General features: G+C 53.7%; 1 protein-coding gene and 1 long non-coding RNA gene across 7 annotated transcripts in view; one reads left to right on the plus strand and one right to left on the minus strand.

Annotated features, from left to right (window-relative positions):
- The window catches only part of LOC135984174 (uncharacterized), a 29295-nt gene extending 27299 nt beyond the window's left edge, over positions 1-1996 (minus strand). Inside the window, exons 1-2 of the long non-coding RNA XR_010602070.1 lie at positions 1014-1996; positions 692-838 (exon numbers count right to left, since the gene is read on the minus strand). This is a non-coding gene — a long non-coding RNA (uncharacterized LOC135984174). The remainder of the gene's footprint in view (positions 1-691; positions 839-1013) is intronic.
- LOC101935596 (beta-1,3-galactosyltransferase 5-like) lies at positions 1198-17423 on the plus strand. Of its 6 annotated transcripts, none has more exons than XM_065598595.1 (2): positions 1198-1304; positions 14459-17423. In XM_065598595.1, the coding sequence occupies exon 2, from the start codon at positions 15102-15104 to the stop codon at positions 16134-16136; it is 1035 nt and encodes a 344-aa protein (XP_065454667.1). In that variant the 5' UTR covers positions 1198-1304; positions 14459-15101; the 3' UTR covers positions 16137-17423. The 6 variants fall into 6 exon arrangements, with proteins under 6 accessions (XP_065454667.1, XP_023963667.2, XP_042697345.2 ...); XM_024107899.3 differs by lacking the exon at positions 1198-1304 and adding an exon at positions 12056-12212; XM_042841411.2 differs by lacking the exon at positions 1198-1304 and adding an exon at positions 12100-12191.
- The last annotated feature ends 1255 nt before the right edge of the window (positions 17424-18678 follow it).

Raw genomic sequence — 18678 nt, forward strand, 5'->3', positions numbered from 1 at the left:
AAATAAGAAATACAAAATGGAGTCTGTGACATGTGACTTCAGAACTCCATCCTTGTTTACCCCAGAGTATCTACCACTCCTCCCAGTTTAGTGTCATCTGCAAACTTGCTGAGGGTGCAGTCCACGCCATCCTCCAGAGCATTAATGAAGATATTGAACAAAATCAGCCCCAGAACCGACCCTTGGGACACTCCGCTTGAAACCGGCTGCCAACTAGACATGGAGCTGTTGATCACTACTCGTTGAGTCTGACGATCCAGCCAGCTTTCTATCCACCTTATAGTCCATTCATCCCATCCATACTTCTTTAACTTGGCGGCAAGAATACTGTGGGAGACTGTATCAAAAGCTTTGCTAAAGTCAAGGAATACACATCCACTGCTTTCCCCTCATCCACAGACCCAGTTATCTCCTCATAGAAGGCAATTAGGTTAGTCAGGCATGACTTGCCCTTGGTGAATCCATGCTGAGAGGAGGTTCTTTCCAGAGCTGTGGCTTGGAAAGAGATCTGACACCAGTTATCTGCCTAGATAACAGCTCAACTCTAGTTGTGTGGGAAAGGATCTGGTTTATTGTTTGAAGGGAAGCATACCTCCATCCATGGGGTTTCCACCTCCAGTGGCTAGGGATCTTACTCACAGACAGGACCTCGCAAAAGGGGTTAGGGTGGGAAATTAGTTAGGCCTCTTACCTGATTCCTCACCCTGATTCTCCGGTATGGTAGTCCTGTCCTGTTCCAGCGGTGATCGTGGTCCGGTGAGTCATTCATTGAATCCTGGTCTCGGCAGCAGCGTCTGGACATGGTATAGAGCAGCCATCATTTACCCTTTTGTAATCCCTGTGTGAAAGAGTGCAGGGTTATAAAATCTGTTCAGTATTATTAATCCTCCCTCCCTCCCCATTCCCTTCTTGCCTATCCTAGTCCTAATTCCCTAGTTAATAAAGAATCGATTGTTTAAGTCGTGGTCTCTGTGATTAGTTCGGATAAGCTCTGGTAGATGGTCTGTACTGACAGAATCTTGGAAGACTTCTGTTAGCTCCCTGCAGTCTTCCGAAAGAAGGGTCCTGAAATCCTGAAATAATAAAGACTAATAACCTAACAGTACTGGTGACCTTGGCAGGACCCTCAGGTTAATAATTAATTAAGCCATGATAAGGTTTCCCTCCCCTTCTACTATTTAAGTTACCCTTTTATGGTTGCGTTATACTGAACAGTAAATCCCAGCGGATTAGAGTGAGTGGAGTGTGTCTGCAGTGCGTCAACCCCAGACTGCATGTGCGGGTTTCGACCGTTGGTGGAGACGGTAGGCAGTCGGCGATCAGACATCGGTGGTTCCACCAGAGCAAGCCAAGGCGGCCGGCAGTCAGAGAAACAGGGATCAGTTACCAGAAGGAGTTTTGGAGCTGATCAGCCTAGGGAAGCAGCCTGGGTTGTTGAGACCTCATGGGGCAGTCCGCCGAGGGTTGTCGCTGGAACGACTCCAGGACAGCTCTGGTGCAAGGCGCCATTTAGGGAACTGTCAGTGTCCCATACTCTCAGCTGGACTCAGGCCCAGGAGGGGAGGGCCGATTAGGGAGGCAACTGGTGGATTAGCTACCCGCGGTTGAACACTCTAAGGCGGCCTGTCTCGTAGTGAGACCTCGGGGATAAGAGTCCGAGTATAGGGAACCAGGGAAGGGTTTCTCTGGGGCCAAAGCTCAGGGTCTGAGGGACGCTTGAGCCTGACAGGGCTTGGTGCCATTTTGTGTACCGTGAAGGGGCCAGTAGGTGGCGCTCCAGGGCAGCGTTCGGCGCAGCTTGAGGAAGTGGGCACTCCCCACTCTGTAAAGCAGAACCAGAGGCCAGTGTGCCGGGGAACCACTCACGCTCCCATAGCTCCAATGGGAGCGGCCTGAAGCCTGCTGGTGGGACAACTCGCATCCCGATTATCCTCAGCGGCGGTAACCCCACATTGTGATTCGCCGTAGTTCTATTACAATCGGTGCGCGTGGGCGAATTGTAGATCACAGAGGGAGATGCAAGGGTTGCTTCTGGAGGTTGCGATCCAGAAAATGGCCAAAGGTGACAATCCGTGGAAGGAGGGAACATGGGAGGGAGGATTGGACAATTTTCCAATCTAAATGGTCTGGTTTCATCGGTAGGCGGCCAAAGCCCTCAAACAGAAGCCAGAAAAGAGCCATGCTGTATGGCAGAGGTGGGCAAACTACGGCCCGCGGGACCATCCTGCCTGGCCCCTGAGCTCCCGGCTGGGGAGCCTAGCCCTCAGCCCCTCCCCTGCTGTCCCTCCTTCCCCGCAGCCTCAGCACGCCATGCCTCCAGTGCTCTGTCCTGCCGCTCCTGCCAGGCAGTGCGGGCAGCGGGGCTGCGAGCTCCTGCTGCTCTGAGCAGCATGGTAAGGGGGTGGCGGGGGAGGGCGTGTTGGATAAGGGGCAGGGGGTTCCGGGGGGCAGTCAGGACAGGGAGTGGTTGGATAGGTGTGGGAATCCTGGGGGGGGGCGGTCAGGGGTGTGGATAGCGGTCGGGGCAGTCAGGGGACAGGGAGTAGGGTGTGTGTGTAGGTTGTGGAGTCCCGGGGGGTGGATAGGGGCGTGAGTCCCGGGAGGGGGCAGGTCAGGGGACAAGGAGCAGGGGGGGTTGGATGGGTTGGTGGCTCTAAGGGGGGCATGCAGGGGGCAGATAGGGGGTAGGGGCCCGGCTGTTTGGGGAGGCACAGCCTTCCCTACCCAGCCCTCCATACAGTTTCGCAACACCGATGTGGCCCTTGGGCCAAAAAGTTTGCCCACCCCTGCTGTATGGTTTCCTGTTGGTTACCGAGGAGTTAATCAAGGTAGTTGCTGAAAAGGACACCATAATAGCAGAGGCCAAAACCCAGACATCAGCCACATCAGCCAAAGAAGCTGAGATTGGAAAATTACAGTCCAAGATAGACTCTCTACAGGAGCAAAGTGTAGCATGCTCTACGCAGGTGGGGAGGCTAACGGTGCGGGAACAAGATCTGACCGACCTTCTAGCCGACAGAGAGGAGGAAATTAAAACCCTAACCATCCAACATGAGGAAGTGCAAGCAGTCTTTCAGCAGCTTATGAAACCAATGCAAGCAGGTGCTGGGGGAGCAGTTGAACATGTGACATGCCAACGAAGGGAGGCTTGGCAAAGATTTAAGTTAATGAGCAAGAGGGGAGTAGTGGCAGCCATTAGATCGGACCCACTCCCCAATGACAATAGTGACTCTGAAGGGAGCTCTGAGGAAGAATGTGAAAGGAAGAGGGGGACTGAATCATATAAGCAACATCATCAGGAAGAAATAATACCATCAGCCCCCCACTTGACAGAGGAGCCTAGCCCTCTAGAACCCATAACCACCGCTGTGGTGACTAGAGAGGATCACACTGGGAAAAGTAGTGAGGCCCGTAAAGAAAGCAAGGTGTTCTCAGAGGATTATCTGGGCCTTCCCATGGAAACTCAGGCCGTGAGCATAACCGAACCCGTTGAGATCTATAGTGAGTTGTATAAAAAATTTTCCCCTGAAGCAGCGTCATTGGGAGATTTTACTCAGAACGGCAGATGTCTGAAGAACACCCTGAAAGTTGTATCAGCCACAAAAAGATTTTGTACCTAATAGCGGGTGCTCGTAGCTGGAAAACAGGGGAATTTAAAGAGTCGGTGATTCAGGGTTTGAATCCCGCAATTAGAATAGCAGTCGGACCTTTAGATCCCCAGTCTCTTTCTGTGAAGGAATTGGAGCTCCTACTTCGAAATGGGTATGAATTGCAAAGTGGTGCATTCACTGGCAACTCCAAAGGCAAAAAGGTTGCGAAATCTCATTCCATAAGATACAGGGGGGTAATAGTCCTAAACAAAAGTCTAAAACCAGTAGCCCTTCGTTCCAGCGTAAAAAGGGCACGTTTTCTAGAGAACAGTTTAGAAAACAGAAACAATATGGTCCACCTAAGCCAAAGAATGACCATAAGGCGTTTAGGAGACTAGTGTGGAACCAATTGTTATCTTTTGAAAATAAAGCAATATTGATGGATTACCCACTCCAGAGTTAACCAGGAAATTGGTGGCCCATCAACAAAAGGTGGCCCAAGGAGGAGAAGGTTCTCCTCCCAACTTACTGTGACTAAGCCTGGATAAGATGGCTACCCCTACTATTGTAAATATTGGTCAAGATCAGTGGGGTAGACTACTACCATAATGTCTGTATCCGGAGTGTTTGGGAAAATCTGCCAAATGGCTCATAGACACAGGAAGAGCCGTAGTCGTTAATTTGTGTTGCTAAGTGTTCGGTTGTTACCTTTGTACCTGTAGACTTTCAGCAGATACTTGAGGACTATGAGGGCAAAGGTGGGAGAGTGGTCAAGTTCACACCACCCTAAAGGTGCAGTATAGGATCACTGGCTGTAATGACATCAGTGAGCCTGCATCACTTAGATGGAACAGGCATGCTAGGGAGTAACATCTTACGCAAACTCCAGGTCATCAGTGACTTACCAAATAAAAGGCTGTTTCAAGTCTCAGATCCTGCATCAAACAGGGTGGCAGCAATTCAGGCATTAGAGGAATATCAACAGCTCCTCAGGATCCAGATGTGCAAGACATTATCCAGAAATACCACAGGCTTTTGCTCGACACAAACTGCAATGTGGGCCGATCAAAGAAGCAGTTAGCATCCTAGGGCCTGATCCTTGTCTGATTAAATAATACCGGTTCCCAGAGGAGGCAGTACCCAGGATTCGTCAGGCCATTCAATCGTTAAAGGAGCAAGGGGTATTGAAGCCCACCAGTAACCCTTGCAATTCACCGATCTGTCCGGTATGGAAGTCTGACGGAAAGTCATGGCACTTAACTGTAGATTTTAGAGAGGTAAACAAGGCGACACCTGAACTCACTCCTGTGGTTGCAAAATATCAGGAGTTGATGGCCACTGTAGATGGAGGGTGTGATGGGTTGGATCACAGAAATTCCCTTGGGGCTGCCAACTGATGTGCCAAGACTATTTCTGCCCCTGCTTTCCCTGCCAGCTCGGGACTCCAGCACCCTGTCTTGTTGAGCCAGACACACCAGTTTGCTCCAACACAGACCCAGGGTCTGAACCATGTCCCCTAACAGATGTAGGCTTAAACTGAAAGCAGCTAACAGAAGTGTTCCTGTCTTTAACACTCAGATGCCCAACTCCCAATGGGGTCCAAACCCCAAATAAATCCATTTTACCCTGTATAAAGCTTATACAGGGTAAACTCATAAATTGTTCGCCCTCTATAACACTGATAGAGAGATATGCACAGCTGTTTGCCCCCTCCCCCCCCCCCGCCCGGTATTAATACATACTCTGGGTTAATTGATAAGTAAAAAGTGATTTTATTAAATACCAAAAGTAGGATTTCAGTGGTTCCAAGTAGTAACAGATAGAACAAAGTGAATTACCAAGCAAAATAAAATAAAATACGCAAGTCTAAGCCTAGTACAGCAATAAAACTGAATACAGATAAAATCTCATCCTCAGAGATGTTTCAATAAGTTTATTTCACAGACTGGACGCCTTCCTAGTCTGGGCCCAATCCTTTCCCCTGGTACAGCCCTTGTTCCAGCTCAGGTGGTAGCTAGGGGATTTCTCATGATGGCCCTCCCTTTGTTCTGTTCCACCCACTTATATATCTTTTGCATAAGGCGGTAATCCTTTGTCCCTCTGGGTTCCCACCCCTCCTTCTGAATGGAAAAGCACCAGGTTAAAGATGGATTCCAGTTCAGGTGACATGATCACATGTCACTGTAAGACCCAAGCCTTCATTCCTCCCAGCCTGACTCACAGGAAGGCCTGCCTGCAAACAAAGCCATCCAGTCAATTGTCCTGGTTGATGGAAGCCTTCAAGATTCCAAACCACCATTAATGGCCCACACTTTGCGTAAGTACAATAGGCCCTCAGAGTTATATTTCATATTTCTAGTTTCAGATACAAGAGTGATACATTTATACAAATAGGATGACCACACTCAATAGATTATAAGCTTCGTAATGATACCTTACAAGAGACCTTTTGCATGAAGCATATTTTAGTTACATTAAATTCACAGTCATCAGAATACTTTCATAAAATCATATAGAATGCAATGTCATAGAGGGGCTCAATGGTTTAGTGTTACTGATTTAGCAAATGCTTTCGTCAGCGTTCCCATCCATGAGGAAGATCAGCACAAGTTTGCTTTAACATTCGATGACGAACAGCTAACTTTCACAAGAACTCCACAAGGACTGCATAACAGCCCGACCATTTTTCATAGAAAGATATCTGCCATGTGTAAAGCACTAAACCATCGTAATCAGATTCTGTGCTATGTAGATGACATCTTAGTGGCAGCCAGCACTCAGGAAGAGAATCTACACATTTTAGAAGAACTCATCCAGGCCATTCAGACCACCGGTTTCTTAATCAACCCATAAAAAGTCCAGCTAGTGAAGCAGCAAGTCTCATACTTAGGAATCACTCTGGGCCAAAAAGGAAAAACTCCGGCTAAACAGCGGGTGTAGCTAATCACAAAGCTACCCATTCCTTAAGACGTCACTGCACTGAGGTCATTCCTAGGACTTACCCGCTTTTCAAAGGAGTTCATTGAAAATTATGCAGGCATAGCAAAGCCTTTATACCAGCTGCTACGAAAAGGAGTGCCGTGGAAATGGGAAGCTGAGGAACAACAAGCCTTTTCACCTTGAAGCAAGCACTAACATTAGCGCCAGCGTTAGCCTACCCTCAAGCAGGAGTTCCATATTATTTACAGCTGGCTACACCACCCACCAGCATTGGAGCAGTGTTACTACAACATTAAGAAGGTAATCTATGTCCTATTGCCTATGCATCCAAAACATTGAGTGAGGTAGAAGGAAGATTTACCTTCTGTGAGTGAGAAGTATTGGCGTTAGTTTGGGCACTAGACACTGGGAATATCTGACAGGAATGTCACCGGTGGTTGTTAGAACTTGCCACACCCTTGTCAGATTTGTCATCTTGGGAAAAATAAATGAAGGACGCATCTCTTCTCCCAGGCTCGCGGGTTGGACGTTAAGTTTAATAAATTGAGATATAACCACTGAGAAAATTTCACATATGGAGGTACAACCTTATGCCTTGATTTCTGAAGGTACTGAACACGAGTGTCCACTGCCATCAGAGCAACCATTGTTACAATCACCTTTTTCTGTACTGACATCATGGGAAGAAGTAAATCAGAACCAACTCACTGTATGGGTGGTGGATGGCAGCACCTATTATCTGGATGGACGCCCGGTGGCAGGGTATGCTGTGATCTAGGAAGGGACCGGAAGAATGCCTCAAGGAACAGTAAAACCCCCATCAGCACAGGCTGAAGAACTAGTAGCTATTCTAGCTGTGCTTGCAGCAGAAGAGTCTGATGATCTGTGCAACGTCAGGATCAAACATTAAAGTCTTTCTTGCAGGAAGGAACCTGTGAGGGTTATAACATCCATCAAAATTCAGCAGGATTGATCGTGGCTACAAAGGCTTCATCTGAAAAGGAGTTACCTATCCTAGTGATGCCAGGAAGTCTGAGATGAGAGTTAATTGCACTAGCACATCAACAGGGACATTTTAATAGCATCAAGATGTTAGAACTAATTCTCAAAGTAGCCTGGTGGCCACACATAAAAGATGAAGTCTTTGACTTTGTAAGATCCTGTTTGCGTTGCGCCGAGAACAATTGTGGACACATGACCGCTGAAGCGTCCTTCGTTACAGCACCTAGCCAAGGGCCCTTGGAGGAGACTTCTAATAGATTTTTTTGGACCACTCCCAAAATCGAGACAGGTGTATTGTCTGGTCGTCATCGATGTGTTCACACGTTGGATAGAGGCGGACCCGACTAGGAATGCAACAGCGACTACAACCGTGAGGGTTTTACTGGAACAGACCTTTTCCAGATTTGGTTTACCCACAGAGATAGACTCTGACAGAGGGCCCCATTTAGTAGGCAAACTGACTCAAACATTATGTATTGCCCTCAATATCAAAAAGCGCCCATCCGCAGAGCTCAAGGATTGTTGAACGAGCTAATTGTACCCTTAAGACTGCTTTGCAGAAGCTCATTGAGGTGCATGGGAAAGATTGAGACATGAAGTTGCCATATGTCCTTATGGCAATGGGGTCAACAAAAACCGTCCATGGCTATTCACCCCATGAAGTCTTAATGGGTCAGGCGATGACCACAGCATGGGGAGGAGGTGACCAGCCCTCTGTGGAGAAAGAAGTGGTTCAGGACTATTTAGAAAAGCTGGACGTGCACAAGTCCATGGGTCCGGATGCGCTGCATCCAAGGGTGGTAAAGGAGTTGGTGGATGTGATTGCAGAGCCATTGGACATTATCTTTGAAAACTCATGGCAATTGGGGGAGGTCCCGGATGACTGGAAAAAGGCTAATGTAGTGCCCATCTTTAAAAAAGGGAAGGAGGAGGATTCAGGGAACTACAGGCCAGTCAGCCTCATCTCAGTCCCTGGAAAAATCATTGAGCAGGTCCTCAAGGAATCAATTCTGAAGCACTTAGAGGAGAGGAAAGTAATCAGGAACAGTCAGCATGGATTCACCAAGGGCAAGTCATGCCTGACTAACCTAATTGCCTTCTATGACGAGATAACTGGCTCTGTGGATGAGGGAATAGCAGTGGATGTGTTATACCTTGACTTTAGCAAAGCTTTTGATACGGTCTCCCACAGTATTCTTGCCGGCAAGTTAAAGAAGTATGGGCTGGATGAATGGACTATAAGGTGGATAGAAAGCTGGCTAGATTGTCGGGCTCAACGACTAGTGATCAATGGCTCCATGTCTAGTTGGCAGCCGGTTTCAAGCGGAGTGCCCCAAGGGTTGGTCCTGGGGCCGGTTTTGTTCATTATCTTCATTAATGATCTGGACTGGAGGATGGTGTGGACTGCACTCTCAGCAAGTTTGCAGATGACACTAAACTGGGAGGAGTGGTAGATATGCTGGAGGGTAGGGATAGGATACAGAGAGGCCTAGACAAATTAGAGGATTGGGCCAAAAGAAACCTGATGAGGTTCAACAAGGACAAGTGCAGAGTCCTGCACTTAGGATGGAAGAATCCCATTCACTGTTACAGACTAGGGACCGACTGGCTAAGCAGCAGTTCTGTAGAAAAGGACCTAGGGATTAGGTGGACGAGAAGCTGGATATGAGTCAGCAGTGTGCCCTTGTTGCCAAGAAGGCTAACGGCATTTTGGGCTGTATAAGTAGGGGCATTGCCAGCAGATCGAGGGATGTGATTATTCCCCTCTATTTTACATTGGTGAGGCCTCACCCAGTGATGAGCTGCCAAAATATTATCAACAGGTTCCCTCCTCCTCACCCCACGAGGGGGTCGTGCCCCCCCGGGGACTCCTGTCCCTTCTCTGTCCCCTGACTGCCCCCTGCTGCCCCATCCAACCCCTCCTCTCATTCCTGATGGCCCCCCCCGGGACCCCTGCCCCATCCAACCACCCCTTCTCTCTGTCCCCGACTTCCCCTTGAACTCCTGCTCCTGACTGCCCCCCACTGCCCCATCCAACCCCTGCTCCTTCCTGACTGCCCGCAACCCTTGCCTCCATTCAATCCCCCTGTTCCCTGCCCTCTGACCGCCTCGACCCCTATCCATCCCCCTCAACTCCCCTGCCCTCTTCCAACACGCCCTCCCTGCTCCCTGCCCCCTTACCCCGCTGCCTGGAGCCACTCGGCCAGGACCAGGTCCGCTCAGCCAGGACCAGGACCAGCGCCGCAGGGCCCGAGCCGGGCTGGAGCTGCTCGACCAGGACCGGCGCCGCGGGGCCCAAGCCGGGCCGGAGTCGCTGGGGCCAGAGTCGCGGGTCTGGAGCCGGGGGTGCTCGGCCGGTGCCGCAGGGCCGGTGTGGGTCCTGGCTGGCGCCGCTGGCGCTCAGCCGGGGCCAGACTGGGCAGCGCCACGCCTCCCTGGAGCCCTCCTCACGCCCCCCCCCCCCGCCTCAGCTTACTTGCCTGCTGCTTGTTGCAGGCTTCCCGTGAACATCTGATTCGCGGGAGGCAGGGGAGGGGGAGATGGGGGGCGGAGCATTCAGGGGAGGAGGGGGAAGTGAGCTGGGGCTGGGGCCGGGGTGGACAGCTGCTGAAGCTTTTGTTAAATTTAAAAGCCCTTTCAGAACCGGTTGTCCCGGAACAAGGGCTTCTAACAACCGGTTCCTGCGAATTGGTGGGAACCAGCTCCAGCTCACCACTGGGCCTCACCTGGAGTCCTGTGTCCAGTTTTGGGCCCCACACTACAAAAGGATGTGGAAACATTGGAAAGAGTCCAGTGGAGGGCAACAAAAATGATTAGGGGGCTGGAGCACATGACTTACGAGGAGAGGCTGAGGGAACTGGGATTGTTTAGTCTGCAGAAGAGAAGAATGAGGGGGGATTTGATAGCTGCTTTCAACTACCTGAAAAGGGGTTCCAAAGAGGATGGATCTAGACTGTTCTCAGTGGTGGCAGATGACAGAACAAGGAGTAATGGTCTCAAGTTGCAGTTGGGGAGGCTTAGGTTGGATATTAGGGAACACTATTTCACTAGGAGGGTGGTGAAGCACTGGAATGGGTTACCTAGGGAGGTGGTGGAGTCTCCTTCCTTAGAGGTTTTTAAGGTCAGGTTTGACAAAGTCCTGGTTGGGATGATGTAGTTGGGATTGGTCCTGCTTTGAGCAGCAGGTTGGACTAGATGACCTCCTGAGGTCCCTTCCAACCCTGATATTCTATGATTCTTCCCTCTTCTCAGCTTACTTTGCTTAAGAGCTTTTGCTGAGGGACCTCATCTCAGGCCTTCTGAAAATCTAAGTACATGATATCCCCTGGATCCCCCTTCTTGGCATCACTAGACATAGTTACCAGATAACTTGGGGGGGTGGAAGGCCATAAGTGCCGATGAAACCCCCCTGCTCTGGGTCTAAGTGAGCCACAGTAACTCCATCTTGTGAACTTTAACCAGCCCCCATGCTAACAGCCTAAACGATGAAGCAGAATATGTAACGGTCAGCTTTTTTAGCAGACAGCTGCAGTTTCGCTCACACTAGCAGAAGCAGTAGTGATAAGAAGGGGGAGGGAGAGGCCTACTACGTCTCAGCTTGCAAGGCCAAAGATAAACATCCAGACGAGAACTTTTCTAACACGCCACAATGTACTGCCTGCTGTAACCACTGTCGGGAAGGGAGGGGAGGGGGGAACAGAACACAGGCTTGCACACAAACAGCTTGGACTATAAAATGGGAAACTAGCTTGTATGTGCTGCACTTCTGATTTGAGACAGGCTGGTCTCCTGAGTGCCTTTTCGAGATCTCGACTAAACGTGGTTGGCGTCCCCACCCTGGTGTGTCTATTGGTGTGACGCACACCGGGCAACGAACCCTGTTGCCCCCTCGGGCCCGGCAACACCCTTGTGCAGTGCTTGTTGGCCCCACACAGAACTCCAGCAGCTGGGGGGCGGATTTCCCTTCACAAGCCGGAGCAGCAGGGGGTCTGAGGCAGGCGCATGCCTGCCCCCGGGGCGCCCTGCCAGCCTTGGGGGGGTGCTGGGGTGAGGTGGGGGGTACCCCCCGACAGGCCCCTGGCTGGACTGGGGCAGACCCCACACGGGTTCACATGGTCCCCCCGCTCTTCTCAGCCCTCGCCCACCCGCCCCTAACGTCTGGGGCGGGTCCGCCCCGCCCCCTCAGCCCCAGCGCGCGCCCAACGGCCGCTCAACCGCCCTCCCGGCTTCCCGCCCAAAACGCGCCACAACAACCGGCCCGCTCTCTGATTGGCCACGGGCGCGGCAATAGTGAAGCTCCGCCCCCCTCTGACCTTCATTAGTCTGAAGCGCGCGGGCCGGCTTCAGACTAATCTGATCCACCCTCCTTCAGGCCCCGCCCACTTCCCAGGACTCCACCTCCTGCCCTGAGAACCCTCCCTGGATTGGCCCGGGACACTCTAACCCCGCCCCAGACCCGTGGAGCCACCTCGGATTGGTCAATGCTCCCACGTCCCGCCCCTTCTCCTCGGACTCTCCTTGGATTGGTCCAGACTCACTGAGACCACGCCCTATCCAGCCCGCTCCTCCTCGGTCTCCCTCCGGCTCCGCCCATCCCGGGCCCGCCGGGCCCCCATTGGCTGTCGTCCAGCGCTGTCAGTCACTCGAGCGGGAGCAAAGGTTGGTCGGGGAGCGTGTCCCGTAAGTAACGCAGGGGCCGAGTGACACCCCCCCAAGACCCCGTCTCCGTCCACCCCGGGACAGCTCCGCGAGCCTGCAGCCGGGGCGGGGGGGGCCAAGGGGGGGCTAGGGGTGCTGCAAAGAGCCAAGCAGGTGCTGGGGCCGAGGGGGGAGCAGGAGGGCTGGGGAGGGAGGACTAAGAAGAGGGTGGGGGGTCAGGGTTGCTGCAAAGAGCCAAGCAGGGGCTGGGGCCGAGGGGGGAGCAGGGGGGCTGGGGAGGGAGGATGAAGAAGAGGTTGGGGGAGTAGGGGTGCTGGGAAGGGCCAAGCAGGCTCTGGGGGGGGTGCTGGGGCCGAGGGGGGAACAGGGGGGCTGGGGAGGGAGGACTAAGAAGAGGTTGGGGGAGCAGGGGTGCTGCAAAGAGCCAAGCAGGGGCTGGAGCCGAGGGGGGAGCAGGAGGGCTGGGGGGAGGACTAAGAAGAGGTTGGGGGAGCAGGGTGCTGCAAAGAGCCAAGCAGGTGCTGGGGCCAAGGGGGGAGCAGGAGGGCTGGGGGGGAGGACTAAGAAGAGGTTGGGGGAGCAGGTTGCTGCAAAGAGTCAAGCAGGGGCTGGGCTGGGGGCAGCGGTGCTGGGGATACTCCTCCCTTGCACCCAGCCTGTGACAGTCTCGCCAGGCCCAGGGCCTAAGGCAGCAGCCCCAGTGGTTAGCCCCAGGGCAGGGCCGGGAGGGCTCCCGGCAGTGACTCTGCTGCAGCCCCCCAACAGACAGGTGCTGGGGCGCAGCGCTGAGCCCAGAGGGGGGCACGGGGCAAGTCTGGGGGGGCCTCACCTGTAAAGCCATTTCCTGTAACACCCGTGATGCGGAGGAGAGCGAACAGGCGAGTGGGAGGGAGGGCAGGGGAGTCAGGGCTCCGGAGAGCCATCCACGGGAGGATAATCTCAGCAACTCGGCAGGGGGTGGGAGAAGCCTGGGCCACTGGAATGGCTGAGAGACCCCGGCAGTGAGAGGTGGTAGGAAATGAGACAGGTGTTCCCCATCTGATGTGACTGCCCTGAATCTCTGGGCCACTAAGGCATCCCCACAGAACTGATGCTGCCTCTGAATGTGGCTCTCGCATGACCACCCATGAACTGTTGCTTTCCACTTTGCCCACCTTATACCAGAGAAATTCTTCCCTCTGGGGAGCTCAGAGAAGAGCAACAGAACCGCTCAGTGGGTGGGAGAGCCCCAGTGTTGGAGCAGGACCCCCCGGTGCTAGGCACTGTAGAGACAGAGCAAAAAGAAGGTCCATGCCCCAAAGAGCTTACAGTCTAAGGAATACGACAAGTGACAAGAGATGAATGCAGGCAGAGACGGGAGCATAACGAAACAGATGGTACTGGTGAGCATGACAGGCTGTGGGCTCTCTACAGCAGTAGCCTAATCATTGCCAAGCATTTCCCTGGCAAAGGGGCATTTGCAGGAGGCAATGAGGTGGTTTTGTGCGTGTTTCCTGCAAACACCTCCCCGGTGTAAGGGGCAATATGGGAGACCTGCATGCAGGTGCTATTTGGAAGGGCAGGAGCCCAGACAGCAATCAGGCCAGACCTCCCAACACATGTGGTTGCACTGTCCCACCCAAGCAGCCATGCTGGAGGGGGAGGAGGGAGAACCCATTGTGGCTTTGGCAAGACAGCGCCTGGAGCTGGAATGGTTCCTTCCCTTCCCATGTGACTGAGCTCAGGATCCCTTTCTCATAAAACAACTGGACTCCACATTCCTGGTCTTGACCTTCTCTGACATCCTGCCACAATGGGCCTCATTTGTAAAGTCAGAGTGACGATCCTGTCCCTCGTACCAAAGGAACATAATGGTTAATGTTAGTAAAGTGCTTTGAGCTCCTCAGACAGGCGGGAATGGGTGATTATTTGTAAAGTCAGAGTGACGATCCTGTCCCTCGTACCAAAGGAACATAATGGTTAATGTTAGTAAAGTGCTTTGAGCTCCTCAGACAGGCGGGAATGGGTGATTATTTGTTTATTACTACAGTTACCCAGAGAACTCTGAGAAGAGCTGTGGTGAGGGGGAAGAGAACACATAGGATCCCTTGGAGCGTCTCTGGCTGAATTCTCCCACTTCTGATCTCACTCTGGCTAGGGCAGGAGAATCTCTGGTCCATTATAGTATCTGGGGCCTGTAGTAACTATTGGCCTGAAGATGCAGGCTCTTCTGCTTGGGAACATAAGGTCTCCAAACTCAGGAGTTTCATTTCTTCCCTCTCTCTCAGGAAGCAAAGCCAGAGTGCAGTGGGACAAAGCCCAGAACAAGACACTGCAAGGAGTAACTGGAGCTCCTGAGATTCTGCCAGGACCTGCAGTGTTTCAAAGCCCCCTAGTCCCAGCCCAGGGGGAGACCATCAGCTGCACTCCGTATAGCATTCATCTGACGTGCACCGAATCCGCTCAGAACTATTCATGGCCCAAGAATTACAGTGGGGGCTGGGTTTGGATGCTCCTGTCAGATCGGGCTCTGCAGCCCAGCATGAAAGGAGCCCGTACTCACTGAACAGCAATGATCCAGACTTGGTGTGAGCTGTGTGTCCTGCCCTCCGGCAGTAGCCAGGTCACAGTGTCCTTTCTGGCTGCTTTGCCCGTGCATGTTCCAGATGACCTTTCCACCACACCTACCCTCCGGTGCAGCACATGCATGAAACGGCCAGTGACCCTGCTAAGTAAAGCCTCTTCCATGTGCTTCCCTGGCTCTCCTGCGCAGGCTCGCCGTCCGTGTCCTGCAGCTGACAGGCAGTGGGGCAGGAGGGATGCATGGTGCTGAGGAATTCCCTCCCTGCCTTGTCTTCTCTCCCTAGCCAGGCAGGGTTGGTATAATTGTTGGAGCTGTCGTGCTTACAATGCCTGTTGTTTCCTTCTCCCATGGCACTGATGCATCCGTGGGGCTTAAAAGGGCTGATCTGTGTCAGCGGCCTTCTCTCACTCATCCTGCTCTGGTGCCTGCTGGTCATGACAGCTGATGTCCAGAAGAGATGGCAGCTTTCCAGTCGCTTCCCCAGCTTCCGAGGGAAGCTGCCCCGAAGGTCTCGCTTTGGGGCCATCGAATCTGCCCAGAGGGGCGTGGACTTTCCATCTCTGTTCACCAGCTCTCACACACATCCTCGCTGTGAGCCTGGGCAGCTGCTCCTGATCCTCGTGACTTCAGCCCCAGGGAATTCAGAGCCCAGGCAAGTGATCAGGAGAACCTGGGCTGCCCACGAGGGACAGACAGCAAACCAATGGCAGTCCGTGTTCTTAGTCGGCCAGTCCGCAGACGTTGGGGTAGCCCACGGCATCCAGAGAGAGCAGCAGGAGTTTGGGGACATCCTGATTGGGAATTATCAGGACACCTATCGGAACCTCACCCTGAAGGTCATGCATGGGTTTAAGTGGGTGGCCGAGCGGTGCCGGCCCAGCTACATTCTAAAGACGGATGACGACTGCTTCGTCAACACAGACCGGCTGCCGGAGTTCCTGCTGGAGCACAACACTATTAAGACGGGTCTGTATGCAGGGTCCCTCTTCTCCCGGGAAAAGCGGCAGGTCATCAGAGAGCCTTCCAGCAAATGGTACGTCTCCAGGCAAGACTACCGCCCAGACGAATACCCGCCATACGCCAGCGGCATCGGCTACATCCTGTCTCTGGATGCCGTTGAGCGGATCCTGTGGGCAGCAGAACATGTCCACCCCATCCCGGTGGAAGATGCCTATGTGGGCATCTTGGCTGAGAAGGCTGGGATCCGGGTGAAATCCAGTGCGCGCTTTGCCAAGCACAACGTGAGGTGGCGGGTGTGCAACTATCGCTACCTGATGGTGATTCATCACCTGAGCCCACAGGAGCAGGAGGTGGCCAAGGGGAACATGCTGCAGGCTCGGAGTGCCTGCCATGAGAGCCTGGAGGTCACCAGGTGGAAGTGAGCCACTGTCTGCCAGGAGGACTGGCGAGGAACCTGGCAACCTTACGCCTGTAGCACAGTCTGAAGGGGGTTATACAACCGGTGCTCAGTTAATTCCCCCCCCCCCAGCCCCATCCCAGGCTCTGGGGTGGGAGTCATGGTCAGCCCCTGCCATGCACTCTTGCCAGGCACCCCAGCTGTCTTACCCTTCCATTGTTCCGGGCTGCCGGAGAGTGAAATGGCCCTGTCCGGATTGCCTGACAGGCAGCATCTTACTTGCCACAGAAACATGAGGTTGGGGCTGGGAGTCTCAGCTCTGCTACTAACCTCAGGCCATTGACTGACCGATCCTGTGCCTCAGTTTCCCCACCTGTAAAATGGGGATAACTATCTGACTCCGCTCCTGGGGCCTGTGGAGATTAAGTGGTTCATGTCCGTAGGGCTCGGTAAAGTGGTGCGGGAGGGCCCAAACATCATTAATACGGAGGGACTCCAGGTCTCGGTATGTCATGCCCAGCTGAGGCTCCTGCCTAGCGTGGCACGCTAGGACCTGTAGCCCCACAGGTGGGCTGCAGTCCGCTTCAGTTTGTGGCCAGTTGCTGACAGCCCTGAGCTGAGCTGAGTTGGAAGGTCCAAGGTCACCAGGACTTTGCTGCCTCTAACACGACAGTGCCTTGGGGCGCAGGGCACAGTGAGCCACGGAGCTGAGAGGGGAGGACACCAGCCATGACAGAGGGGAGTGGGGCTGGCCTCTGCCTCCAGAGGAGGACTCTCTCCTCACGCCTGGAGTCTCCAGCCCTCGCCCAGCTGAGGCTCTCCCTGGCTGCCTTATGAAGGGGGGTTGCTGGATGTGTGACCTACCAACCCAGCAGCATTACTAGCCTCCCTGCATGCTGGGGAGGCTGGAAAACACCAGGGTAGCCCAGAACCCCTGCAGGGAGTGACGCTGATTTCCCCCATTTCTGTCACCTTCCCATGGTGGGGGGATGGGACGGGACTTACCTGGGCTTGGTGCAATGGCACAAGCAAAACTAACTGCACCTTCTCATGCTGCATCTTTCTGACGGAGGGCCCAGGGTGGCCTGACTTCACCAGCACCTGGGCATGCAGCTGGTTCAGGCTCCCTGGGGGCTAGTGACGTCTGGCAGGTATAAATGGTACTCGCTTTCCTGAGCAGTGCATGCTGGGACCCGGGTACCTGTTCTCATGAGCCTGGAGCACTTTCCAGACTGAAAGGACGCTAGGAAAGGGTTAATCTATGCAGATGCTACTACTACAAAACTGTATTAAGTAAAGGCTGGGGCTCAGAGTGAGGGCTGGGCTCTGTTCCTTACCCTCAGCAAGTCACTTCCCCGCTCTCTGCCTCAGTTTCCCATCTGTAAAATGGGGCCAGTGACACTGACCTCCCTCCCAGGCAGGGGGTGAAGCCAAACTCCCACTGATCTCACGTATCAAGGTCTCTCCTCCAACTCGCCCTGTGCAGGGTGCTAGTGGGATGGGAATAGCTGCTTTTACAAACCAACACTAACCAGGCCCACCTCCTTCAGCACTGCCCTGCCAGAACTCCCCTGGAGAGCCAGCGGGGGAGAGGAAGTTAGACGTGGGCCTGGGCTCCTGCCCCTAGGGCACAGGGAGGCTACGGCGAGTTAGCCTGTAGCGTGAGATATCCCGTGAGGCCTGATCCCTGCCCCACAGTGCCTAGAAAGGCTCCCCCTGGTCCATCAAGGATAACGCCCTGCTCTCGTGCCCAGCATCAATCAGTGTTCCTGACACGCCAGCAACAGGTGCCAAACCCACACCAGCGCAGCCTGCCCTGTGGTTCCCAACCCTACGACTGCCCAGAGTGTTACCTCATGCTTTGCCAGGGGGATGGGATGGGACCCCCCCAATTCCGCCTCCCAGCCTTACTGATGAACTCGGGGCCCCAGAGCCCACGATGCTGGACGGTTGCTCAGGTAGGGCAGGCCCATGGCATCTGTGGAATCCCTGCTCACAGCAAGACTTGCTGCCGGGGAGGCTGCACGTCACTGGCCTGGAAAAGAACTAGAGCCCCTGCGGGACACTGTGGGGCAGTGCCTGCCCTCGTGCAGCGGGTCTCTGCGTGGGCAGGGCCCTTGGCTTGGGGAAGGGGTTAGGATACTACCAGAGCTATGTAAATAATCAGCATCAGTGACGCTAGAGGAAGCTGATGCCCAACTCAGTAAGTTGTAGGGGAAAAAGGGGAAGGGAAACAAGATTCAAACCTGGTGCTTTGCCAGCCGGGGGTGCTGCTCCCACCTCGGCTGCAGTCTGCTCAGAGCCAGACCCTAAGGCCTAGAGATCTTGCATTACTGTAGCCCCTTGGTCATGGCCCAGGACCCAGAGCGTGAGGTGCTGTACAAACAACCCATTTCCCCCTCTGCCAGGAAGTCGGGTGCAGCTGCTCCTGGCGGGTTACTCTCCAGGGCCTTCTCCGGTTGGTTTCATACATTCCTAGCCACACGGTTTCCCTCGGGGTGGGCCTGGCCACTCGGCCTAGAGGGGCCGTCCTGTGTCTGCGGCCGTCCAGGCAGCAGGAGGGCCGC

The sequence above is a fragment of the Chrysemys picta genome, chromosome 6, assembly GCF_011386835.1.
Source record: "Chrysemys picta bellii isolate R12L10 chromosome 6, ASM1138683v2, whole genome shotgun sequence".
Lineage (NCBI taxonomy): Eukaryota > Metazoa > Chordata > Testudines > Emydidae > Chrysemys > Chrysemys picta.